Here is a 26,428-nt window from a genome sequence, read left to right on the forward strand (position 1 = left end):
AGCCCTTTGCCAGGTATCCCATGCCTGAGTGGCCCTGTGCCCAGATATCACTGAGCCCAGGTGTGCCTGGCTCAGAGCCTTGTACCGGGGGGCCTGTGCCCAGGAGCCCTTCCCAAGGTACTTCTGAGCCTGGAGGTCTGGGCCTGGTGGTCCTGCAGTGGGCGGCTTGGACTCAGGTAGCTGAGGAGCCCAGGCACCCGTGCCAAGGTAGTCGGGGCTCAGCCAGCCCCACAGCCAGGTGGCTCAGTGTCCTGCAGCACATGACCCTTGCCCGGGTGGTGTGGGCTCAGGTGGGCCTGCCCCGGGTGGCCCGGAATGCGGGCGGGCTGGCGGGGGCAGACGCAATGCCCGTTGCTCCCCTTGAGGCTCCTCTTCGCTCCCTGCCCAGACGTGTTTGCGCCAAGAGCACCTTTGACCCGTGGGGCTGATGGACCCTGGGGTGTCAGTCATTGGATGGACCTCGGGTGCTGGCCCACCCGCGGGGTGTGCCCTGCTCTTCCTTTGCAGTCTCAGACTTCGTCTCTCGCAGCGTCGTGCACACGCATGTGCACACGCACCCTTTGCTCTGCCCCACCCCCCTGCGCCAGGCAGCCCGGGCACAGCAGCTTCAGACCTGTACTCGGTTGTAATTGGTCCCCCTGGACTCGGCACCCTGTGGGCGCGGAGACAGCTAATTGGCAAGTGGCTTTCCAGACAGCAGCCGTGTAAACACCTCGGAATGCTGGGCCGAGTGTGTGCGCCCTCTCCTACTTGTTACAAGTTTTAACCTTTTTTGGGACTTCGTTGTTTTGTGTTTGCGGAGTCCTTGCAAGTTACAGAGCTGGTGACTTTCTGCACGTAGCCAGGAGGGTTTCCCCTTCACCCTGAGCGCGGGGCCGTGGATGTTGCTTCTGCCGGAAAGGCCGGGCTGATGGAGGCCGTCCCTCCAGCGGGGCCTGCTGCTCCGTGGGAGGAGTGCCCACGTGTAGGTGTCTGCACACACGGGTGAGGGGGAGCGAGAACCCGCCCCGCGCGGCTGCCCCGCTGGCGCCTTCCCCGCTCTGACGTCAGCGGCAGGAGGGAGCGGGGGAGTCACCGTCTTCTGGGCGTGCGGTGTCTGCTCCCCGAGGTTTCTTTTTTTATTATTATTATTCTCACGGTTTGTCGTGCGAGCCCTGGCGACCCCAGCTGTGACCCGTGGGTGGTCGTCCCGTTTTCAAATGTTGGCAGCTGCGCATTTCATTTGTTCACTTTCTGATGACACTGTGACCGCTCTTTGGGGGCAGGGATAACCCATTAGGCGGGTCCTAAATCTCATTTATTTTCACTTTGAAGACGGATGATTTTAATGCTTGGAAGAGCTCTCGGACCCGCCCCCACTACTGCGATGGGTCAGAAATGATGAGCCGCGAGCTGACCCTGTGGCGGCACTCTTAACGGCAGGGTGTCAGAAAGATGCGATTGTTTTCACTATCAGTTAGACCCTATTCTTTTTCTCAAGGTCACTAAGTTTTGAAGGTTATCGTTCCTTAGGATTGTACGTAGGCTCTCTGTACGTAACCTGCTTCTTGAGACATCGGCTGCCCCAGCGGACTGGTAGCGAGGTCTGGTCGGTAGGTGGATGTAACACGTGCCGACAGCAGGGCGAACGGGACGCTGCAGCTCGTGCAGAGGCTCGGAGAAGAGGTTCGTGGCGCAGCAGTGGCGATAAAACGTCGAGGAGCGTGGCCGGTCTGCGTGGGTCACTCTGCAGCCCCGGGGACGGTCTCTCTCCGCCTAAAGCCACGCACTTCTCAGTCCCGGCGGCTCGTGGTGGTCAGGCGCAGCCGCAGTTGGGGAGTTGCGGCCGCCCCTCGAGGAGGGAGGTGCGTGTGCGTGGGTTTGGTGCCCCGCGGACACCCTCGCCGGCGGCGGCGTTGGAGAGGGGGCTGGGTGCTCTGGGTGCTCTCCCAGTGCCGTGGTGGGCCTTTCTTTCCTCCCAGAGCCCACGCAGCTGCGAGAGGGGCGCTCGTTTGCTGAGGCTGGAAGGTTGCTTGGAGTTTTAAACGTCTGAGGGACGTGGAGTTCTCAGGGAACTTGTGGGGGACGACCGGGTGGAAGTGCGGGAGCCGGTGTGCAGCCAGGGAGGGCCGGGGGCCACAGTCGTCCTCACGGCAGTGGGTCCGGCCGCAGCCTTGACCGCGAAACGCAGAGCTCTGTGGCCTTCTGGCACCTCCTTGTGCCATCACTTCACCCAGGTGTGCATGTGCACGCGTGTGTGAACTTTGTGACCCTCCGGCACACGCTGTGCCGTCACGCCCCCCGGGGTTGTGTGTGTGTGTGTGTGTCTGCCACCCAGGAATGGGTTTGCACGCTGCTTCTGCATCTCGAGGGGACGTGCCCTGGCAGGGTCACCGGGAGACACGGCTCTGTTTGCGCGACGTTCTCCCCCCTTGAAGGCTGCTGCCTACCTCCCGGCCGGCCCCGGCTGTCCCCTGGGTTCTGTGTCCACAGCCGACGGGCCCGGCAGCTCCGGTCACTGGGCGCTGATGGGAAGGGCGGAGCTGGGGACCGAGTTCCGTCCCTGAAACACACTGCCACGTCCAGTGTCAGTCCTCCCTCCGTCGGGAAAGCGAGCAGGCCGAGCAGAAAGCTCCCAACGGTTACTTCTGTTCGTCAGGGCCGGGGGCCCCGAGGGCCTGTCCCCGAGGGGCACAAACACCAGTGTCCCCAGACACACGGCCGAGTGTGGGCCCTCGGGGCCCAGCGCTGGGACAGGAGCGGCGGCTTGGAGCCAGCGGGCCGAGCTGCACCTGCTCACAGAGCTGGGATGACTCGGGGATGGTGGGAGGGCCCTGGGCACCCCGGGCAGGCCCTGCCTCTCGCGGGGCCTATGCCCTTAGGGTGGGCGCCTCTGTGAGGAGCCCCTTCCCACGGCCCTGCTGGGGCGGGGGGCACCCAGGGGTGGGGCCTGCCCAATGCAGAGCTCCCACGAGCCTATCTCTACGGGTTGTCAATGTGTCGTTTCCGCTAGAGTGTGTGTGACTGCCCCAGGTTCGGGCCATGTCCTGTGGTTCTAGCTCCCGTCCCATCAGATCCGCAGACCGCCACGCTCACCCTCTGTGCATCCTCGGGGTGACCACCGCGCCTTCACTGGTGAGACCCCTGTGGTCATGGATGTCGTGTGACACTGCAAGCACGTGGCTGTGTGTGACCGAGGAGGACGGCAGACTGGGCCGCTCAGCCCGACGGAGTGGAGAGCTCGGAGCCAGGGTGGCGGCCCCCATGCCACTGGAGGGGGGAGCGGCGCGTGCCAGAGAGAGACAGCGTGGGCCGGGGGGGGGGGCGGGGGGCGAGACAGGGCCCCTGCGGCCAGTCTCCGCTCCCTGCCCCCCGCCACCCGCGCCAGCACAGTGGGCGGGGGACCTCCCGTCTTTGGTTCCAGAACGGTGTTCCCTGGGCGCGTGCCTGGGCCTGGCCACGTGTCCCCGAGAGCACGCTGGCTGGCAGGGGAGGCCGCTCGGCTGCGCAGCCAGTCCAGGTTGGACGCCGTGGCTGTTCCTCTACAGCAGAGCGTGGTCGCGGGGACACTGTGGGGGGTGCGTCTCTCTGTGTCCACCCGTTGTGGCCGGATCGAGGGTGAACCCAGCTGATAGGGGTCAGGGCGTGGGGTGTGGGCTGGGCTGGCGGCGAGGATGCGCTGGGCGGCAGAGTCCGGGGTGGGCCGGGGGGGGGGCGGGCAGGTTCCCGGTCGTGGACAGAAGAGCGTGCGCGACGTGCCCCCGGAGGAGACGGGACCGCGGTCCTCCCGGCTCGGCCCCGCCCCGAGGACGGAGGTGCTGGCTCGGTGGGGACCAGGGGAACAGACGAAGCCCTGTGGGAACCCTGGGGTTTGATCCGTACTCCTCGTGAAGCGCGGCGAAGTTCCTCAGGAAGAGCTCGTGGGCGCCCTTGGCCGTGGAGCGCCGAGCGCCAAGCGCCGGTGGGCCCGTCAGCGTCCTGGCAGCCAGGAGCGGCTCTGGTCCGTGCCGCACGCACCGGCCGGTGAGGACGGTTCCCGTGACGCAGCCACCCCGGCGCGCTCTGACTGTGGCCAGAGGAGGCGTGCTGGGTCCCCACGGGCCGTGTGTCTCCCTGCCTCGACTCGCCCAGCGGCTGTCTGTGGGTGGCTCGCGGGGCCCGTGTCGGCTCGGACGGAGCACCCGCTCCCTGCCCTCCAGAGCCAGTTCATCGTCCGGGGAAGCCAGCGCTGGCGGCTGTGCCTTGGGGCTTCCCTCCCGGCGCTGAGACACACACACACGGGATCTCCACACTCGGTGCGGTGGAGCCAGCGCCACGCAGATGCTTCGGTTTGCCGGCAGAACCCGAATGCTTCCTTTGTTTTCTCTCTCTCTCCGCTCTTTGTTGACATACAGTAGAATCACAGGATCTCAGGCCGGGGGATGGGAGCTCAGAGATGTTCGTCCTCCCCCCGGCCCCCGATTTACCAGTGAGGAAACTGAGGCACGGGGAAGTCTTATAATTTGCCCAGAGCTGAGCGGCGTGTCCGTTGCCCAAGGACGGCGTGGTGGGTGGAAGGCCTGTGAGCTTGGATGCCTGGATTGTGATTTTTTTTTTTTTGCACTGAGGAGCAGTGTGTCTTCAGGAAGTCCTTCAGTCCCGTTTCCATGGTGACAGTGAGGGGCCGTGACGCCCCTGGAAGGGGGCGGTGTCAGCGTGTCCCCGAGTGTGCCTGGCATCCCGGGTGTTCTGTGCACACAGCTCTTCCCGACGCTGCAGTTGGAACTGGGACCAGGGGCCGCAGGGTGCAGGTCCCCCAGCCGAGGCCCGGGCCCCGTCCCGGTGCGTCCCTCGAGGGGCAGCGGCCGTCCAGGGCCCGGGGGCTCCCGCTGCCAGGAGGAGCAGGCCCTCCTGCCCCTGCCTGGGCTGAGCCCTCCGTGAGCGGAAGGGTGGGCTTGCGGCCCAGGAGCTCGGGAGCAGCCCCCGCGCCCGCCCGTGGCTGCCGAAGGAACCCCTGGGGAGGCAGGGCCCCCACGGGGTGCAGCGCAGGCCGGTCCGCCTCCCAGGGGCTCTCTGTTCCGTGGGCTGCATTGCGTTGGCCTCCGCCTGGGCTCTGCTCCTGGGGGGCCCTGCTCCGGGGGGGGGGGGGCCCTGCTCCAGGGGGGCCCTGAGTTATTCAGGGGTCGGGCTCCTCCCAGCACCACCCAGGTCCCGTCAGCTGGGTGTGTCTGTTGTGTGCCCATCCCTGGCGGGGCTTTAATCTTTCATCGGTAAATTTGGGTGTGTTTTCTTTTTCGGTTCTCACCGTCCCGTGTGCTGGACCGAATCGGAGGCCAGCTTTTCACGGCACCTCCCTCCGCAGGCTGCTCACAGGAGCTGGTATTTGCATAATCCTTTGCCCAGCGAAGGAATGGATTGTGGTTTCTGATTCAGGTTTTACCAGCATCAGAAAGGCTGGGGCCTTGTCCGGGTCAGAGGTGAGAAGGCCACCCTTTCGTCGCTGCCTGGTTCCGCATGGTCAGCGTGGCGGAGTCCCTTCAAGGACACTTGTCTCCCGGCCCCGTCCCACGGGCCAGTGTTGACGTGGGGAAGGGAGTTTCACGGACGAGTGAGACCCTTGGGCTGTGAGCTGCCAAACCTGTTCCCGTGGAAACGTGCCGGATCCGGTCTCGCTCGCATCCCCTCTCCTGACCGCGGAACCACTGCTCTCCGCGTGGGCAGGGGACCGGCCCAGACGTCCCGGGTGGCGGGGCCTCCAGCAGCGCTGACTGGGTGTGGACAGACGTCGTGAAAAACGGCACTTCAGGGGCAACCCCGATGGGCTGGCCACCCCGGGACGGGCTTCCACGAGCCTGACTCCTAACGCCTAAAGTCTGCCGGGGGGTGTGGGCTCCACCCAGACCACCGCCCGCTCCCGCGGTCGGCGCTGACGTGAGCGTTTCGGGGACGCCTGGTTCTCGGGGTGAGCCTGCGGGAGGTCGTCACTTCCGATGCTGAGTGTTGGAGCCACGGCCAGGTCGCCAGCGAGCTGCCTCGTCACCGTGGTTCCCTGCACCGCGACTTGCCCGTGCCTCACGGGTTTGAGCGCACGCACTGCATGGTCCGAGAGATGTGACCGACATGGGCTGCGTGGCGTGAGGCTGGCGGGGCGTGGCAGGGCCGAGTGAAAGGTTCTTTCTGTGAGAAGCGTCCCCGGGCCCTGCCACTGTCACCCTCACGGCCCCTCTGCCTGGTACCTGGGTCACTTCTCAGCTCCGGCGTCTGCTGTCCTTGGCTCAGAGCATGGGTTTGGTTCTGGGAGGGCAGGTGAGCGTCCCCAGATGCAGCCTCAGCTGGTGGGGACACAGGACTCCTGTCAGTGGGGGGTGTCCGGGAAACGAGCCCCCTGTGGCTGCATCGTGCGGCCGTGCCCCCCGGGGTGTCTGAGAGGAGCTGAGGCCAGGCTGACTTGTCGTGTGTCCCAGACTCAGGTGACCCGGCCGCCCTGTGCTTCCTGGACAGGCGTGAGCACACGGAGCACAGGGTCGACTCCCACGGTGTTATTTAGTAGTCAGTGTCACTTCCCGTGCGAACAGCTGGCCGCACCCCGTGTGTTAAAGTGACCGCTCCTTTCCCGGCACCGTGGCACGGTGGTAGAGCTCCCCAAGGGAAGACGGAGGCGCCTTATGTTAGAAACAGAGTCATCGCTACAGGGTTTTTGCTTCTGCCGTCATTCTTTTGCCACACGTAAGGCTCCTCTAAGAAACGCTCTTCCTTATCCTTAAAAACACCCACTGTCTCAGGCCAGTGTCTTGCAGGCAGGGGCCCGGGGGACCGACCAGTGGGCGATGCGGCCCCCGCAGGGATGGGCGCTCCAGAGCACTGGGGGGGGGGGAACGAAAAAAGACCGCGTTCTGTTGACACTTACTTTACCAACAGACTGCCCGTCATTTGATTTAAACAATTCATGTCTGTGTTGGACCGCTGGGCAGAGAGACCTCCGCACCCTGATGACCAGCGGCATTGTGGGATTTCCCACTCCCTGCGGGGGGGCGCCCTCCTGTCCTTGGGCCGCCGCGCTCTTCCGAGGTCGAGGTGATGCAACTGTTTGGGGACTTCAGAACGGCACCCGGCACCTCAGAGGACAGCGGTAATTGCGTAAAAAGGACTATGAATTTTTGTTTCTAGGAATAATAACATCTCCAATGCAGTATTTTCTCTAACTGAAAGTCACTAAGTTACTATAACTAATTGTACCAGAAAAGGGAGGAAAAACAGTTCTTTCCAGTTTTACTACTTCTTGGCCCGAAGCAGCAAAGGCTTACTGCTCGTTCTGGGATGGACCGTCACGGAGGGCGCCGGTGGGTGTGACGGGCCGCCGCCGGAAGGGAGCCCCGGCCTGGGCTCGCGCACCGTCTGCCCGAGTCCTCGACCCGAGCGGGTGTGCGAGGAGTGGGCGCGTGGCCTGCAAACACCCTCCATCAGAGGAGAAGTCTGCAGCCTCCCAGGTGGGCGGAGGCAGGCTCGTGTCCAGACCCTGCAGGTTTCTCGGGGCTCCTGGACCCGCACTTGGGCCTGGTTTCCACGTGTTCACGGGCGGAGAAGATGTGGAGGCTCGGGGGGGGGGGGGACCCCAGCTGTCCGCCCACCTGGGAGGGAGAGCCCGCCCTTTGGAGTCCCCGGATGAAGCACCAGTAGTCGTTGGGAGGGGAGGCCTCCGAGTTCAAAGCCTCCCCCAGCGCCTGCCTGCCCAGTTCCCTGTCGGGACTCCACGGCAGCCATCGGGAGGCTGAGAGCTGAGCAGAGCAGAGCCGAGCCGAGAGCGCCCTGGAGAGATCTGTGTGCCTCGCAGCCTCCAGGCTGTCCGGCCGGCCCTGTGTTCTCCTCGCTGCTCCCCGAGCTGAGCCCGGCTCCCTGCCCTGCCCTTCTCCTCTCCTGGTTTGATCCTTACCAGCCACTGTGGTCCGGGCTGGACGCCACCGCCCCTCACTCTGGAGGAGGGGGGTGGAGAGATGAGGGAGCGCGTGCGCTTTCCTCCAGAGTCGGCCGGGGTGGGGGCCGCGTCTTGTCTGAGCAGCAGGGACGTGCGTGTCTCCGGTCACCCTGCACTTGGCCGGGTGTCATGCACCTGCGTTTCCGGCCCAGGTTTGCAAGCAAGGTATCTTCCGTTTTAATTTTTTGATTCCACTACTTACTTACTTACATTTAGACATTTGGTTTTCGTATCATAAAGGACTGTTAGTGTTTATTTGTGAACACACGGATGTTGTTACTGCTTTCTGAAGTTACACTTTTAACACGTAAGCGTGAGCATCTGTGGGAACTTCATCATGTGGGTGTGGAGTCAGTGCTGCCCCTGTGGAACGTGCACCCTACCCCTGTGGAACGTGCACCCTACCCCTGTGGAACGTGCACCCTTCTTCTCCCTCGGAAATCCAGGCCAGAAAAGTGCGCATCACCCTCGGCGAACCGCGGCGTGCACATGAATTTCTCCTGCGCCCGAGACTCAGAGTTCCACTCCTTGGTCTCGGTGACACAGAGGCTCAGGGTGGGGCTCGGGCTCGGGACAGAGAGGCTGAGGGCGGGTTGGCACAGCGGGGCCGTGTGCACACGTGTGTGTGTGTGTGTGTGTGTGTGTGAGGAGAGCAGCCGCAGACAGAAGTGAGTGGGCTGAGCGAGGGGCTGAGCGAGATGCCACCGGCCGGCGCGGGAGCGGTGCGCCGTGTTGCTGGGCGGTGACAGTGGAGGAGGGGCTCAGCGGCCCTGCGGATCCTCAACGTGTCGGGTGGTGGAGCTCGCCCTGAGCTGCCGCTGGGCCTCTGCAGCCCGCGTCCCCTCCCAGCCCTGTCTGTGGTGGCGAGCCCCTGGCGTGTGGGGGGCACGGAGCTTTCCAGCTGAGGGCACTGGGGTCCCGGCCATGTGGCCGAGGCGTTCGGGCCAGAGAAGAATCAACGGGGAGGCCGAGCGTGCGCTGGGTGGCCGCTGCTGTGACAGCCGGGTTTGGGGAGCAGGCTGGGGGCACCCTTTCCCGTCACTCCCTGCCTGCAACCTCATGGTGTGCTGGGGGGGGCCCTTCTGCCCTGGAGGCACCGCCCCCGAGGCAGGGCTTGCAGGGAGAGTGGGGTCACCCGGGTCCCCGGGAGCGGGAGACCTGTCCTGGATGGGGACTGAGAAGCGGGCACAGCTGAGGCCGCATGGCGTGGAGCCTTCCGGCAGGCACGGGCCTGCGGCCTTCACCTCTGTGAGGTCTCGTTTGTTCTTGATGCTCCGGTAGGCGCCCGGGATCTCCCCGCGAGGATGGCGGCAGGCGCCCTGCTCGCTGCGGCAGCCAGCTGGAGGAGCTGCGTGCCTGCGGCTGTGTCTGGACAGTGACCGGTCCCCGGCCGAGGTGGCGGCCCTGAGCACGCAGCAGGCGCGGGACCCAGCGGTGGCGGCGTCTGTCCTCCAAGCACCGGGTCGGCCACTGAGTCCGTTCAGACTTTTCCGTAAAATAAAATCACTTTTCATTTTCAACAGTGCTTCATTGATCTGGGTGTTCTGAGTGTGTCGGTTGCTTCCCACGTGGCAGAACACTGACTGTCCCCACTTCGTGTCTCGGTTGGGTCGCTGTCAGCTTCAGTCGGTCCACCCAGCCGTGGGGCGTCATGGTCCAGCGAGAAACCCCCGGCACGACACCCCACACACCACGCCTGACTTGTGCCGTCAGCCACAGCCTCTCCACACACACACACACACACACACACACCCCGTGCGAACCTTCCTCTGCATTTCGGTTGTGCTGTTACCTCTCCTGAATCAGTAAAGCACAGCATGCCGAAAATGTTGCATGTTTTCTTCCGTTTTCAATATTAAAATGGCTGCACAGAAATTCACCAAAATTCTGTTTTTTTTTTAAATGCATGCTGATGTGACAGCTGTCACAGTGCAGTCTAACAAAACTGTTCTGAATGAAGTTAAAGACAACCGAGTGCCACTAGAGCCGTCCTGCAGAAAAGAACAGGAACCTTGGCCACCCCGTGTGCCCTCAGAGAGCTGTCCCCGCCTCCCGGGACGGCCGCCCTCAGTGCCCGGGCGTGTGTGGTCCTGGCCGTGCAGAAACCGCCACGCAGCCCGCGCCCGGAAGCGCTGCTGTTCCGTGTCCTCGTCAGCCGGCGGTGGTCTCACCCGGGGAGAGAGGCCGAGCGGGCAGCCGGGTGACCCGCTGTGCCCTGGCCCCGTGCTCCTCGCCTTTGCCCCAGATGCCTCCTGTCCCCGGTTATTTCAGGCTGGCGTGGTGGCCGCAGGGCCTTCCCCGACAGCCCGGGCGGGCCGCCAGGCTGGGGTGGGGGGCAGGGATGGAGGGGGGACCGCGAGCACACTTCCTGGGGGGGCAGCTAATAGGACTTGATGGGAAGCGGCCCTTCCCTTGGCTCTGAGCACCTCTAATTCACGCAGTCGGGGCTCCAGCTTAGCCAAGGGCTCCTGGAAAACCGCCCCAGAAACCAGATTTCGCAACTCCTTCCCAAAATAGAGCCGTGACTCAGTGATTGAGAAAACAGGCCTTCCGGAGCAGGCCGGTGCCATGGGCCTCCCAGCGGCCCCTGCCCTGGGCGCTGCGCCGCCTCCCCGAGGCTCCCACGCCTGCGGGAGCCAGAGCCGGAGCCGGCCGCCCGTCGTCGGGAGCGAAACCAAAGACGTGCAGCAAAGGGGCGTCTGCGTCTCCTCCCCGGGCAGACGGGAGGGAACGCCGAGTGCAGTGAGGATGCCTGCAGAGGAGGCTGTGCACGTGCGGGTTTTACCTGTTTATTTGCTGCATCTAATGGGGCGCCCCGGAACTGCAGCCCCAGCTCAGCACATACTGTGGCCCAGCCGGCCTGCCCGGGTCGCAGGGAGACTCCGTGGGGGGTTTGGGGGGCGTTGCCTAGGTTGCTGAGCAGCGTGCACGGCATCTCTTCCCACGGAGCGTCTCAGCGGGGTGGAGCTCCCGAGGTAGTGTCCACGGTGTTCGTGTCCTGGTTTGAACCTGTCGTGTTGGAGAGGCAGGAAATCGAGGTGTTTTGTGCTCATTTACATGGTCACGCCCGGGAGAGGCTCAAAGGTCCCGGGGCCTGGCGTTCAGGGGTGGGTGAGATTCCCGGCCAGACGGGCCTGGCCCACCTGGGTCAGAGTGCCCGCGGGGGGCACCTCTCTGTGGACAGCATCATCAGCGTTGTGACCCCCACGTACCTCGGGGCAGGGGCGGGACCACCCAGGCTCTGCGTCCCTGGAGCCCGAGAGAGGGGCCGTTGGGTGAGGCAGGGTGGGGCGTTCATTTGACCCAGTGAGCTCGGGGAAGTCACTGAGTGTCAGCTTTGTAGGCGAGGTGTCCGCAGGCCCCTGCGTGTGCCCAGGAGTGGCCGTGCCCGGCCCGTTCGGTCCTCCTGGCAGGAGACACTTGCGACAGCACTCGAGGAACGAGAGTGGTCTTTGTCCTGACGCAGCTGTGTGTGTGCAGGGACACAGTGGCACGCGCCCCCGGGCAGGGCGCCTGTGCCGACCAGCGGGACGAGCTGGCTGCAGGAGCGGTCTCCCCTCCCCCCTGCCCCTCACACGCCGTTCCAGCCCCCGTGGGTGCCCGGCGCCTCGAGTGCAGGGCGGAGTGCCAGGTGCAGACCCCACCTGCTGAGCACGGCACGTGCCCCAGCCGGGGTAAACTGGGGGCGGGGGGGGGGGTTCCACGCGGCATCGGCAGTGGCCCTGGGACGAGGGACTCAGACCTGCCCCCAGAGACTGCGGGCCCGCCTTCTCAGGCTGGACAGTGCCCACACCCCCCGGAACATTCCTGCGCTTTCACTCTGAGAGCAACGTAGAAAAAATACCGGCTGGAAAACACTCCCAGGTCGGCCACTGAGCCACCAAAGCACTGTCGGGCTGTTGCCGGATCAATAAATTGAACACGTGTACGAAAGGTTGGACGGTGGAGGGGACTGCGGTGCCGGCCCCAGAGCCGCACGCACGGAGACGTGGCGTTTCGTCCACATTGGGTTTTGCCACGTCCAGTGGGTCCTTAGGGTAAAGCCCTGGAAGTGCCCACGCAGCTGCAGGGCCCAGAGCAGGACGCAGTGAGAGCCCCTGGTGGGCTGTGGTCCAGGCGGTGCGCGGCCTGAGGCTGTGTTCCAGAAGCACACGCACGGCTGAATCACCGGGGGCAAAGCGAGTTCTCCGTGCCTGTCTCTCGCTAATGACTGCCTGCCGTTTGCTCGGAGATGCCTCTTGCCTCCCCTGCTGGAATCCGGGACCACCCACGCAGCGCCGGGCAGAGCGGGTACGCCTCGGGCGCCGGCGCCACCTGGTGGCGGAGCGCGTGCATGGCGCCCGTGCTGCGGCCGTCTGCTGGCACCTGGGGCGCAGACGGGTCCCTCTGCAGCGGCCTTCGTTCTGCAGGTGACAGGCGCCTGACTCTACCTCCGGAGACTCTGCTAGTGAAGCAGCTTTTTTTTTAAGGGCCGTTCTCGTTTCCACGTAAACAGACGGAATCTGGGTGTGGTGTGTTTGGAGCACGGAGCCGCTGAAGAGCCTGAGGTGCTGGCTGTGCTGGAGGGTCACGGTGCTTCTCCTGGTCCCGAGCCCTCCTCTGCTCCCGGACGGAGCGTGCGGGGCTCCCCGTGCAGGGCGCACCGTGGCCGTGAGTGCGTTGGGGCACCCTGGGCCGGGCTCCACGGCGGCTCCCGACCCCCTTCGCCCGCGTGAGGAGGGTGCGGGACAGGCCCTCGGCCCGTCCTCCCTGCGCGCCACCCTGCCCGCGTCTAAAGCCCTGGTGCCTGGAGCGCCCGCCCTTCAGCGCCGGCCCGACTGCCGCTCGTGGGGCTGCCCTCGTGCCCACTCTCTCTTCCCCGTGGGAGGTGCAGCCACCCCCCGACCCCCAGACACGGCTCGTGGCCTGTCACTCGTGGTTTCTCTTCACTCTCACGCTTGTGTGCGTGTCTCCCGATGGGACTTGCTGTTAGACCCGGAGGGGGAGAGTGGGGTGCACACCGCACGGTGGTGTTGAGCACGGACTCCCGCCGTGCTGCTTCGCCCACGGGCCGGGTTTGGAACGTCGGCCACGGCCGCGGAGTGACACGGGGAAGCAGTGAGTGCGTCCCAGGCTCCCGAGCGGGGCCGTGCTGCGGGGCAGCTGGAAACTGCGGGTGGAACCGGGCATTGGGTTGGCCCTTAAAATGTGGCTTTTGCGGTCACCGAAGAGGAAAGCTTTTGGAAAATTTCCCCCCAGGTTTTAAGCTTTAGGTTTCCGGTGTAACTTTCTTTTGGTCAGAAATTCAGTATTTAACGGGTAACGGTTTTCTTCTCGTGAGTCAGAGTACGACTCCCGAGCCCTGAGGCGTTCACGTGTGCTGCTGTCGCCGTGAACAGGCTGCGGGGTTCTGTGGGCTGCGTTGCGTGTCGGCCCTGTGCAGTGCAGACCCGCGTCCTGTGCGCACTCCCTCGGGGAGGAGCCCCGGGAACGGCACGCGTGTCTGAGCACACGCACTCGACTCTGGGACGACCAGTCTCCACCGTGCTCTGGGGCCCTCGTGTCCCCCGCCACTCCCCCTGTCGTCCCTGCTGCCGTCGTCCCCGCTGCTGGGGCTGCGTGTGGTGTGCATGTCGCTACGTGAGCTGGGGCTCGGCCGTCTCCTCGTCACGGAGACCGACCTCCCTCTGCGGTGCTTTCATGGTGTGCACTGCGTGTGCAGCGAGGGGGGCTGTGTGGGGAGCCGGCCAGACCCAGCAGGGCGGGGCCCCCGACGGGCGCCCACGCTGCGCCCTGCGCCCGGCTGCTCCTGAACCGTGTTCTGTGCTGACAGACATGCTAACTTCACGTTTCACGTCTGATCCTCAGGGGCAGAGTCACGCGGCTGCTGCTTCTCCAAGGACGCGGCTTCTCCTTCGCTCTCCAACGGAGGCCACAGCCTCGGGGACGCCCTGTCGGCGGAGCGCGGCCCCGGCAGGCTCTGCTTGGAACTCGCTGCCTCTGTGCGCGCCCCCGAGGACCGCGGCAGGGAGACGGCCAGGAGGCCGGAGCCCCCGAGATGCTCCGCGGACCCGAGGGTGCCGGCGTGCCGCCCCAAGCAGGAGCTCCTCGGCGCCAGGGACCCTGCAGACGCCCCTTGCGGTGCGGACCAGACTCACGTGGACGGGGTGGCCCGGCAGCGCTGGCCCGAGGGCCCGGCCAGCCGCCCGAAGGAGCAGCCGTGTGGTTTGCACAGCAGGGAGCACCCCGGGCGGGGCACGAGGGCGCTGGCCCCCGACCTGGCCCCGCTGGACCTCAGCGAGCGCTCGACCCGCGAGGACCGCGGCCGCAAGGAGCCGGCCTCCTCGCCGCAGGCCGCGCTGGCCGTCCACCCGTGTCCTTACTGCAGCCACAAGTCCTACTACCCCGAGGTCCTGTGGATGCACAAGCGCCTCTGGCACCGCGTCAGCTGCAGCGCCGCGGCCCCCCAGTGGACGCGGCCCAACGGGCACAGAGGCGTCAGGGACGGCCTGGTGTTCCTCGTCCGCAGCGGGCGCACGGGCCCCCCGCCTGCGCTCGGGGGCAGGGACTGCCAGCCCCTGCCCGTCGCGCGGTTCTCGCGCACCCAGGTGCCGGGCGGCACACCCGGGCCCAGAGGCAGCTCCTCGCCCCTGGGCGGGGCCGCGAAGGCCACCGGCGTGTCGAAGAGCAGGGAGGGCCCGCCTGGGGGCCCCTGTGCGCTCTGGGCGGCCAGCCCTGAGGGCCCTCGGCAGACCAGGCCCGGCCACGGCCCCGAGCAGCTGGGGGCCCTGGCCCCGACGCCCCCGCCCAGGCCCAAGCAGGAGCCGGGCCCCAGACCCGCGCCCTCGGCGGGAGGTGGCTTCAGCAGAAGTGCCACCCCCACGCCCACTGTCACTGCCCGGGCGGGGGACAGGTGTGTCAGCCCCGGGGCGGGGGCGGGCCTGGGCGCCCCCAGCAAGCACGGTGCCCCGGACCCACTGAAAGCCAAACCGAGCCCCCAGCCGCAGGGCCCGCCGCCCAGGAAGGGCGACGGGGGCCCCCCTCTACCTCCCCGAGAGACCCCCTGCAAGGCCGGCCAGGGCCCCAGGGGGGACGCGGCCCCGCCCGCCCTGCAGGCCGCCAAGCAGGAGCCAGCCCCCGAGGGCCCCGAGAAGCGCCTGGACATCCTCAGCCTCTTCAAGACCTACATTCCCAAGGACCTCGCCACCCTCTACCAGAGCTGGGGCGCCGAGGGCCCTGCGCTGGAGCACAGAGGTAAGGGGCGCGGCCCCCCCCACCCCCGCCTGCCCGCCCTGGCCAGCCCACTGTGGGGAACACCGCCCGCGGACGGGAGTGTCTGACCGGAGGCCGCAGGGCCACGCCCCCCCCCCCCCCCCCCCCGGATGCCCCAGGGGAAGTCCACGCCCACGCGGGCACTTCCACGTCTCTGTCGGGTCAGACAGAGTTCTGGTCGACGCTCACTGTTGCTAAGTTCCATTTTGCACGTCTGTGTGATTAAAGAGTACGTGCACACACGTGTGTCGGTCCGTGTCGGTCCTCCTGCGTCAGTCAGTGAAGCCTCGCAGGCCGTGAACGTGCGGCCCCAAGCTCGGGGGGCCCACTCCTGCCAGGTCTTGGGAAGACAGGCCCCACCTACCTGTGGGGTCCGCCCCCACCAGAGCCGCAGTCGGGACGCCGACGGGGTTGACGGGCAGGAGCGCCAGCAGGTGCCCGCGGGCTGCTCGGGCGCGCGCCCAAGCACCCGGCGAAGCCCGAGGGTTTCCGGCGAGCAGCCGGCCGGCCCCCAGGGCGCCGTGCCCGGGAGTCCGCGCCCGGGCGGCCCCTGCGTGCTCTGTACTCCCTCGGAGAGGGCTCCCGTGGACTGGCCCCGGAGGCCGGCCCCTCTCCGTGCAGGGGGGCTGGGAGCACTTTCGGGGGGACGTGCTTCAGCGTTGGGGGAAGCCGTGCCAGCAGGGGGGCACCCCGAGTCCACTGCGTGAGGGGACGGGGCAGACAGGGGCGGGCCTCACGTCTGGCTTTTCTCTTGGGGCTTCGGAACCGGGGTGAGCTCGCCAGGCTGCCTTCAGTTCAGACGAGTCCACGGCCCTGGAGGTTAACTCAGAGGTTCGCCGCAGCTCGGGCAGACTGACGGTGACCACACAGGGCGAGGGCCCTTCCTTTGAAAAGCGAGGAGAGCGCGGCAGGGTGGGGCGCACCGGGAAGCGTGCACGCTGGTGCGTGCACAGTGAGGGGGACGAGAGCGGTGAGTGGGGGGGCCCGTGGGGCGGAGACAGCCAGCTGGCAGACGGCCTTGGAGCACTAGCACCGACCCGGTGTAGTGGGGGCAAGGGAGCTCCAGGCTCGGGGGGCCGAGCCGCCTGGCACCACCGCCAGCCGGTGCCCGTGGAGGCAGCCGCCGGGCCGGTTGGGCAGTCTCCGTGGGCGCACCCTGGGCAGCGAGGAGGCGTGGGGACGAGGCGCTGTCCGAGCTGAGAGTTTCCGGGACCCACCTGCGAAGGAAGGGGGTTCCTGGGAGACAGGCTTTGTTTGGCAGTTGCCAGAGCAACCGGATGAGTGCGCCTGGACTGGGGGAGGGGACTGGGGGGAATGGGGGGGCGCCCTAGGGAGCCCACAGGCCCACTCTGGGGCCTGGGACGCACCCCCAGAAGGGTCAGTCCCCTGAGCTCCCCCCACACCCATGCGCTTGGTGAAGATTCTAACAAAGAGGCCCAGGCGGGTGCCGGAGTCGCCGAGTTGGCAGAGGGGCCCCTGGGCACGGTGGCGCGTGGTGGTGACCGGGCACCGAGGACATGGAGGGCTGGCTGTCCTGCCCCCTGGGGTGCAAGGTCAGGAGGTCCCCGAGAGACCAGGCCAGGCCCTGACGGTCTGCGCACCGCTCTGCCGGCTCTCCGAGCAGGAGTCTGGTGAGGGCAGGCCCCTTGCCGCTGTGTCTGTGGAGGCCGCCCGACCCGGAGAGGAGCGGCTGGGCCTCAGCCGGTCTCACTGGGACTCTTCCGGCCCACAGATGGGCAGGCCGTGGGCGCCGTTTCAAACGTGCCGCGTCAGGGGCCGCTCTTTCTGGGCAGCGTTTGCACGTCTCGTCTTCCCGCTGAGCTGCGCCCCTGGTGAGCTCAGGGGGCTCCTGTGGGGCTGCGGTTCCCTGGAAACCAGCCTGTCCTTCGGAGAGACGCCCTGCCCTCGCAGGAGGGGCTGCCTCCCCTTTCCAGCCAGAGCACCGCATCCATTAGGGTCAGAGGGGACATAAGGCCCGGGTGCCCAGGTGTCCCCGTGGGTTCTGTGGGGCAGCACAGGGCTCCCAGGTAAGGGCCCGTGGGTGGGGTGTGCGTGGCTGGGCAGCCGGCACATGGCTCTGCACAGCGGCACCCCAGGACCCGGCCCGGCTGCTCTGAGTCTGGCTGGGCGTCCTCACCCCGACCGCCCAGTGTGCAGCTGGCTGAGCCTGCCTGAGGCCAGCTGCTGGGAGCCCCACCCTCCTGACAGCCACGGTGCAGGCGCACCTGGGGGGGAGGTGTTTAATTCACCGTAACGCCCGCTTGCGCTCGGCCTTGCGTGCGCCAGGCTGTCAGTGGAGCCTGGGGGAGGCTGGCGGCCGTCTGTGGGGTCCTGGGGTGCCTCCCGTCGGGACCCATCAGACGGATTAACGATGGCTTCCTCTCCTCCACCCCCACCCCCCTTGCCACCGCCGCCCAGGGGCGCTCCGGACGCAGGCCCGCCAAGGAGACCTGGTCTGCGTGGAGTGTGGGAAGTGCTTCCACCAGCCCAGCCACCTGCGGGCGCACCTGCGGGCCCACTCAGGTACGCTCGCCCTGTCCCTGCCCCTGTGGGGGCCGGTGGCGCGGCCCCTTCCCCGGGGACACGCCAGATGCGCCCCCAGGCAGCACCTGAAGCGGTTTTCCTTTGCACCCGAGTGCCCTTTGGTTTAATTTGGGACAAACCTATGTGCAAGTGTCCCGTTCTAATTAGCACACGGACGCCTGCGAAATGAATATGCTAATGACTCTGTGCCCCCCCCCCCCAGCCCTGTGGGGTCACTGGCCCCTCGGAGCCGTCCATGAGGGAGGGGACCCGGTCTCTCAGGGACACGCTGACCCGAGACCCAGTCGGGCTCAGGGCCCCGTGTCACCCCAGGGATCGGGGGCGGGGCTGGAGGGCCCCTGCTCGGAGTGTGAGGGGCCCCACTCCAGCGAGTCTGACCTGGAAGGACCAAGCAACGGGGGCCGAGTGGCAGGTGACGCAGGGGGAGGGGCCTTCCCACAGTCGGTGGCTCAGGGTGTCACGCGCTCCCTCCCGCGGCCTGGCTGGGTGCGGAGGGCAGAGGCCCCAGGCAGGGTTCCCGCCCGGGCAGGGAGTGTGCCGGAAACGCTGTGTCAGGTGCCGCTGTCCCCCCACCCCCCCCAGAGCGCTCCATCTGTGACAGCCCCGACTCCCGGGCGTCTGGAGCCCGTGCCCCCCGCCCGCTGACGCGCCCCCTGTCCCCGCAGGGGTGTTCGACTCCGACGGCCTCCAGGGTGCCGAAGTGCTCACCGCCCCTGCGGACGCCCCCAAACAGGTAGGTGTTCCGATGGCTGTGGTCGCAGGTCGGGGTCGCGGTGAGGTCTCGGCTGTGCTGGCGGGGGCTGCGGGGACCAGGAGCCGGGACGCCCCAGTGGCCCGCGTCTGCTCGGGAAGCCGGCACCTCCGTCCCCTCCCTGCAGCCCTGGGTTCCCGGGCTGCTCCGTTGGAAATGTCTGAGGAGTCCCGCCTCACGTGTCTGTGTCCCGTGGGTCTCGCACACTCCACCGCACAGCCGTGTGTCAGGACACCCGTGTGTATGTGCGTGTGTGGCCTTCGTGTGCAGGCCACTCCCTGCCCGCACAGCGTGGCGGCCGCCCGGGACCAGTAGAACGTTCCGGAAGGGCACCGTTGGGTGTGCAGGCGCATTTCCAGTGGTCAGCGTGGCGTGACCTGGCCTTCAGCGGAGGGTTGGCCCGGCGACGGTGGGCGGGCCGCACCTGCCGTCCCGTCCTCAGGTCGTAAATGCCGGAGCCCAGCAGCGCCGCCTCCCCTGCCGCCCGCGAGCGTGCTGCAGACACCGTGGGCCCACCCTTGCTCTCTCCTCTCGTGGCTCCTCGACGTGGGAAGGGGGCCCTTCTGTTTCTGCGACGTGGCGGCTGGCGACGGAAATCGGGGCGCACCGCTCGGGTTTCGTCCCCCAGACCCAGGCTCGCTCGGGGCGGTCCCCGCGTGCACCCGCCTTGCTCGTGGAAGTCTGCTTTTCCGACCCCCCCCCCCGCCCCCCCCCCCCGCCTCCTGGCTGCCCGCGGCCTTCCCTGCAGAGCTGCTCAGAGGCCTCCTTTGCCGTTCTCGTCGTGGCCCCAAGAGCGCGGCCCGGCCGTCCCCTCGGCCCGGGACTGACGGCCCAGCCACCGCTGGGGGCGGCAGGTGCGCTCACCGCCTGTCCTGCGCCTGGCGGGGGCCACAGCGGACCTCGGGGTCCCGGCCGAGGGGCCGCTCCGCGCTGGCCGCGGCCTGTGTCCCGGGGGTGGGTGAGACGCTCCCCAGCGAACACGTGCCTGGAGACGAGAAGGCGGAAATGACGTTCCTGTTGTCTCCTTTTCTCTCGCAGGGGAGAGACCCCTCGAGCCCAGACGCCGCCCCGACAGTGCCTCTCCGGAAGGGAACCTAGAGACACGCTGCCCGCGGACCCCTGTGCCCTGTGACAGCCCTTAGCGGTGCCCCCGAAGTCCCAGCAGCCTCCCGGCAGTGACCCTGGCCCACCCTCTGGAGGAAGAGGGGCGGAGCCCTCGCCGCGAGACCTCCGCCCTGGACCGCGGTGCCTGCCGGCTTCTCCGGTGGGAGGCGTGGCCGCAGTGCAGATGCTGCCCTGGAGGCCCCGTGCGGACGCTCCGCCCACACACGTGCACCCCACCCACGCTTCCCTTGCCGGTCGGGGCGTGGGCGGGCCCAGGGAGGGCGCGGGCTCCCGTGCGGTGGGAGACACTGGAAAAGGGCCTTTGGCGCCTGTCGGCTGAGCGAAGCCGCGTGGGCGGAACTGTTGGAGGGGGGTTGAGCTTGACACCAGGGGACCCCTGCGGCCCCTCCCGCCTCCGTCATGCTCGAGTCAGACAGAGGTGGCCTGCAGCCGGGCTGGGGGGTGGGGGGTGTGCAGATGAGGGGCCCTGGCTGCTCCGCGGCTCGGCCGCACCGCCCGGAGGCCCTGCGCATTCCGTTGCCCTCCCCCCCCTCCACCACGCCTGCGCTCAGCACCGGGGCGGCGAGGACACGGCGCGGGGCCCGTCCAGCCTCGGGAGCAGAGCTAGTCGAACACTAAGCAGAGTGGGATCCTTTGTTTCTTCTCAGGGCCTTTTGTACAGGGCTGCGCTCTGCAAACCGCGCACGCAGGAAGGCCGCCCGTCCTGACGTGTGGTCCGGCTGCCGTGCCCCCCGACCGGGCCCTTTGCATCCCGCAGGACAACCCCTGGGCGGGCGCGGGGGCCTGACCGCCAGGGCGCTGGTGCTCCGGGACCGCCTGCCCGCCCCCCTCCCGGCCCCACCCCGGCGAGTCGCTGTGCATTCCTCGTGGGCCTGGCGCCCTCTGCAGGCGGGGCACTTTCTCTCTGCAGGGGGAGGCCCCGGCCCGGGTGTGGAGGCCGCACGGCCCTATATACCTCTTCCTCGGTCACGCGGATGCGCGGTTTTGCCGTGGGGTCACGGCCCGGAGCGGAGGGTCTTAAACCTCGCAGCATCCGCAGTGAGAGCTGTATCCCACAGATGGAAATACTTGCTTTCCCTGGGACCGCGACCCTCTGTGCGGTGGTGACATTCTGAGCGTCTCGGGTCTTTGCACATGGGATTTTATGCATTATCAGAAGTTACTGCTGCCTTGAATGGAAATGTTCTGTGAAATTTTTTGCAAAAGCTTTACTAGGTTTTTTTTTTAATTGTGAAATTTTGTAAAGGCAGGAAATGGATTAAAACGGGCATGCTAAATATATTTTTCAAAAAAGCAATAATTTTACATGTACAGAAATTATCCTTAACCTTTGATGCTGGTGAGAGCGACAGTTTACTTCATACCATGATGGGTTAGCGCAGTTTTTGTAGAAAAACGGGCTTCTGATACAAAGACTTATTTAAACACCCCCCCCCCCCCCCCCCAGTGTGGTATTCTCGTTCTGATGGTTGGTCAAATTATTATATTATTACTGTTGTTGTCAGCGTTCAGTTCTGGACGCTACTCGCCACTGAGCTGACGTTACTTGACGGCTCAGCTTTGCAACACTCGGAAACAATGCAACCGCACTGACACGCGTGTGTGGGTGTGCACCTCCAGGTCTTGTTTTCCTGACACCCTCACGCCCACGTGCACCAGACGGCCGGGCGCGTCGGTGTGACCGGGAGTGTCCCCGCAGACAGGGCGGGGCGACCCGCGGCCACCCCCAAGGTCGCGTTGGATGAAGTCGCACATTCCTCTGCTCACCTCGGCACCCACAGGCCTCCCTGTCCACGTCTGTGCGGTCATTCCGCCGCTTTCCCCAGCACGACCCTTTCTGCTTTTTCTGGCTCTCCGTCTCTCGGCCGAGCGCGGACGGCGGCAGTGGAGGGAGGCCCAGGGGCTGGTGACGTCATCCTGTCTGTCTCTGTGTTTAAATCACGGAAAGAAACTCTGCACCCAGAGTCACGCGGGGGTGCTGTGCCCGTGCTCACTGCTCCGGAGCGGGGTGCAGGCGCCCGCTGGCCTGGGAGACTCCTGCCCCAGGAGCCTGGTGGGCGGAGGGGCGGCGCCTGGGCCTGTGGGCGGAGCGTGGAGCTCGCGCCCTGAGTGGTCGGGAGCTGCTTCACTGCGCGGAGGGGCGGGGCCTCCGGGACGCCGCCCCCTGCAGGACGCGCGGTCCCTGGGTCTGCCCGTGGTCCCCTCTCCCCTGACCATCAGTATTGTACCGGACCGTGAACGCCGTTCTGTCCGTTCTGCCCTCGTATTTAATGTGGTTTGTGTTTCCTTATTTATTTAGCCGACGTGTTCGATCGCTCTTTTCCGGATGACTTCCGCGGGGTCCCTCCCGCGAGCCGCCTTCTCCCCGTCCCAGACTTGCTACTACCTCTGCCGACCTGCTGTCTCCTTCCGCTTCCCGGGGTCTCCCAGTGTTGGCGTCCCCTGTAACTCAGACAATAAAGGGTTTGCTTGTCCTCACGCAGCTTCTCCGTGTGTGTCCCCGCCCCGCTGCCGCGCCCGCCACTCCGCGCACGCCTCCGCTTCCCGTGGGAGTCAGCGGACACAGACGACACGCTTACCGCAGGCTCCGGGTCACCGCTCCCGCTCCCGGTGGGCGGGTGACCACTGGCGTTCCCTGCAAAGTCGGCCTCGGGCCTCTCCCCGGGGGAGCGGTCCGCGCTCGGTCAGTCCTCTGCTCCCGGGCGGGCGTGGGGCAGTCTCCGTGGACAGGCTGCCGCCTGCTCCGAACACTAGACAGGTCTTAAAGCCAAGCGGGTCTGCCCTTTTTGGCTTTGAAGAGTATTAGATGCTTTAAGGGGTGCCCCACAGTCCGTCGTTTCCGAGACCTGGAGGCACACTGCTCTCCCGAGAGAGGGGGGCTCACCTGTGGCCACCTGGTGCGAGGAAGGCGGCCGGCGCTGGCTCTGCGTGGCGTGGCCTCCCTGACGCCCCCGAGCAGCTGCGCACGGGCGCACGCACGCACTCACGCACGCAGGGACTCGGCCCTCTCCCGGGCGGGCTGCTGGGTGCGGCGGGGGGCGGGGGGCGTCTCTCCAGGCCACTGGCGCTGGAGCGCAGCTCAGGGGACGCGTGTCTTCTGTGTCGCAGGAAGTGACGGCGGCCCTCCGTCCCTGCACAGCCCGCCCCATCAGGGCCGGTTCTCTCGACCGACATTCCTTCTTGAAGACAGATCTCTGCCCCCGCCCGCGAGGTGTCGGGGACGTGCACAGAGGGGCCCAGTCTCTGTGCCGCTGCAGCGTCCGCTCCGGAAGCGCCCGCCTGCCGGGGACGCACGGGTCACGTGACTGCTCTCAGCTCTGCTGGGGTCTTGCTGCAGAGCCCGGGACTCAACGAGCGAAGGGAGGACCGGGCCAGGCCACGGGGGGCTGCAGGGGCGGCTCCCGGCGCGCCGTGGCCGCGGGCCGAGTGCGCGGACGCGGGAGAATGTTCGTTCTTCGTCAGTTTTGCTAATTCCACTTTGAGGCAGGAAAATGCAAAAACCATAGAATTTGTATTTCTTTTTTAAAATACAATTTATAACATTATATTTTGTACTCTTTATATTAGAATTTGTAATTAGATTGATGTATTTAACTCTATTTCTGAAAAAAATAATGTTTCAGTTGTGTGATAAAATATTTAGATAAAACATCATCATTCTATTGGAATTGGAAATCAATAAAAACATCTTGGAGTTCTTGAGATTTGTGAGACCTTTTTCCCTGCGTCAGGAGGTGCCTGGAACCCTTGGGCAGCCGTCTGGGTCCGGGGTTCTCGTTGCTGCTGGCCGGACACAAACCAGAGGGAAACGGCCTTGATTTCCGCAAGCAGGAGCGTTTGCAGGGTGACTCCCAGGCCAGTCCGTCCGCCTAGAGAGATGCCGAGGGCCAGAGCAGTTTTTCCAAATACTGCCAGGACTCCAGGACAGGCACACACTCGGAGACCGTTATTTTGGAGGGCGGCCCTGCCATTCCCCCTCCCCCCCACTGCATCTTGCATTCCCCACACTGAATCCACACACCAAATCCGGTGATGACGAACCCCACCCCAACCTCGGGGACACCGAGGGGGAGGGGCAGTCACTGCCGCAGCCCCCTGACCAGCCGGCAGGCAGAAGCAGGCCTGGCGGCCTCAGACACACCCACAGAGTTGTATCTGAAACAGATAAAACGCAGTGAAAAGTCACCGCCGTGTCTCACCAGGCAGACAGGGGCAAGGTGAGTCCCAGAACGAGGCCTCAGCTGCCCCCGGGAGGAGGCTGGCAGGCTGGGCGGGTGGCCGGTCTGCCCACGGCTGGTGGGTCCCCCACGGGGTCCCTGAGCTGCTGCGGAGGCGTCTTCCGAGGGCCAGTCGCTGCGTGGGCCTCGTAACCAGGTGTCATGTGGTGGGGGGCCTTCGACCAGTGCAGTGAGAACCTGGTCTTGGGGGGGAGGGGTGATCCTAGTGAGGGAGTGGAGACACCAAGCCCCTCAGTGGAAACGCTGGTAGCGCTCAACGGGTGATGAGGGTCCCCAGCCCGGATCTCCGAGTGTTAGAGTGCTATCTGTCAGTGTGGGCCTGTGACGGTCATGCGTTCAGGTCCCGGACAGACCCCTGCCCCATCCTGGGGCCCCACAAGTATCTGCGCCCCAACCCCAGGGAAGCGGCTCACCCCTGTGCTCCCCCTGGTCCCCTCTGGTGGCTCCCGAGCTCCTGCCCGGCGCTCCCGGCCCACAGACACCCAGGCCGTGGAGTCCCTCGGGCCGGGAAACCCCTGCCCCCAGGACAGGAGTCCCCCACAGTGCCCTTCAGGGGGCGAGGAGACACGGCGGGGTGCAGGTCGAGGTGCAGCCAGGCGCTTGGGCTTCCCCCCTGGTCATGGAGGACGAGACTGCGGAGAGCCCGTCCCGAGCACGCTATCCGTGGGCAGGGGGTCTGCTGGGAGCCAGGCATGTGGATGACCCCTGGCCTGGGAGGGCGCTGACCACTCCAGCTTTTCTGGGGGGAGAGGGACCTCGTGCTTTGGTGCCCGGTTCATCACTGTTTGGGCCACGACCAGGCGTCTCACCATCTTCCTGTCACGTTCTGGTCGGTCCTGGAATTACACCGGAAGAGGGGATTACAGGGCAGACTAGAATGTTCCCAGGATAAGGACCCAGGAATGGAAAGAGGGGTCCTTTCCGGGAAGAGAGGCTCCGCCCAGGGCAGCAGGTGGTGGCGGGTGTTTGCAGGCCGGCAGCCAGGAAGGGCCGGTCAGAACTCAAGGACACTCAGCAGAATGGTGGCTCCTAGGTGGGCGGCTCGGCTGACTCGGGCCTGACCTGGGGTTCCCAGGGCTCAGGCCTGGCAGCAGCGAGACGAGCTGCCTGGTGCACCGACCCCTGACCCCAGAGAGGTCAACAAGCTTAGTTTTGAGGAAACGAGTGTCCGTGTCCTGGTGGACGGACGGAGGTCCGCAGAACCAGGGGAACAGGCAGGTCTCATCTGATCAGAGATCTCAGGCTGCCCCGAAATCGTAGAAAATGGACAAAGTTTTTGACATGAATTCGCCCAACAAACACGGGGTGCCCACCGCTGCTCCGCATGGCCCTGGGCGCTGGGACAGGAAGGGGACAGACGCCCTGGAGCCTGTGTGTGGTGCGCTCCTGGCGATCAAGGCAGATGTCAGAGCCGGTTCTGGGTCAGACGGACACAGGGGGGCAGAGGGACAGGGCTGGGAGCGGGGCCGGGGATCTGGCCACGTCACCCAAGTGCCCTGTGTCCCCAAGGCCAGGCGCCGCCCGCCTGAAACTCCTGAGACAGTCGTGTAGAGTGAGCTGGGCACTAACGTGGGCTTGGAATACAGCACCTGGCACCCACCCTGGCCGACCTGGAGAGTCGGTGAGGAGATCTTGAGTGGGGAGGGCACAGCGAGCTGAGGGTCTCGGTGAAGAAAAGCCCGAGGCCATGTGCTTGGGAAACCCCCGAAGGACACTGAGTATGGGTTTCAAGTCCTCAGACCTGACCGAGGAAAGGGACTGAGGTCATGGTCAGTCATGCTCCTCGATGGCAGGGACTCAAAGTGAGGCTTCCGGCAGCGAGGCTGCGAGCCGTGACGGCCCCACGGCGGCCAGGGACTGCCTTGTGCAGAGGGGCATGCACCTCCCTAAGCCACAGGGAGCCTCTGTCCCCAGTTAGAGGACCAGAGATGAGCCAGAGGGGACAGTCCAATGCTCAGGGGGCCTCTTGGACGTGAGACACCCCAGGGCAGACTCTCAGGGTAAGAGACCACGCCAGGAAGGCCCGTCTGACAGCGGTTTGCACAGTGAGCTGGCCTCCTCCGCATCCTGGGGGCGGAGCCTCCGGACCTGACAGGTGAGTTCCGAGCAAGCACAGGACTCGAAGGATGGCCCCACCACCGTCCTCGAGGCGGTACACGGACTCCCGCATGGAGGGGGGGCGGGGAGCAGGAGGCGGGGCCGGGCGGCGTCCCGGGGGGACCTGTGTGCAAGGCGGGGGTTGGGGGGGCGGCTGGCTCCACCGGCCCTGCTCTTGCTCTGCTTGGGGACAGGGGCCCGCAGGGCGGTCGTGACAGCCGCCTCTGTGCCACGTGTCACTGCTTCCAAAATGCTTATACGTCATGACCCCGAGGATCCCGGCAGTGACCCGTGAGAGCAGGGGTGTGCCCACTGGTGCCCTGTCCCCCCACTGGAGAGACAGAGGCAGCCGTCTCTGCGTCAGAACGAGACGGTTTGGATCCTCAGGCTCTTGTTCCGTGGGGACCCACGCCGCTCCCGGTTGCCTTCTGCACTCAAAGAACCAGCATCCGCGGGGACAGAACGGGGGCGGGGGGGGGGACCCCTGAGCAC

General features: G+C 66.1%; 1 protein-coding gene across 3 annotated transcripts in view; it reads left to right on the plus strand.

Annotated features, from left to right (window-relative positions):
- The window catches only part of ZNF516 (zinc finger protein 516), a 58,730-nt gene extending 38,737 nt beyond the window's left edge, over positions 1–19,993 (plus strand). For 2 of the 3 annotated variants that reach the window (XM_036010142.1, XM_036010143.1), the window contains exons 3-6: positions 13,778–15,163; positions 17,600–17,705; positions 18,389–18,458; positions 19,515–19,993. In XM_036010142.1, coding sequence (XP_035866035.1) covers positions 13,778–15,163; positions 17,600–17,705; positions 18,389–18,458; positions 19,515–19,574 — 1,622 coding nt within the window. In that variant the 3' untranslated portion in view covers positions 19,575–19,993. The remainder of the gene's footprint in view (positions 1–13,777; positions 15,164–17,599; positions 17,706–18,388; positions 18,459–19,514) is intronic. The other variant, XM_028524213.2, reaches the window with a different exon arrangement.
- Positions 19,994–26,428: the final 6,435 nt, after the last annotated feature.

The sequence above is a fragment of the Phyllostomus discolor genome, chromosome 9 (assembly GCF_004126475.2).
Source record: "Phyllostomus discolor isolate MPI-MPIP mPhyDis1 chromosome 9, mPhyDis1.pri.v3, whole genome shotgun sequence".
Classification (NCBI taxonomy): domain Eukaryota; kingdom Metazoa; phylum Chordata; class Mammalia; order Chiroptera; family Phyllostomidae; genus Phyllostomus; species Phyllostomus discolor.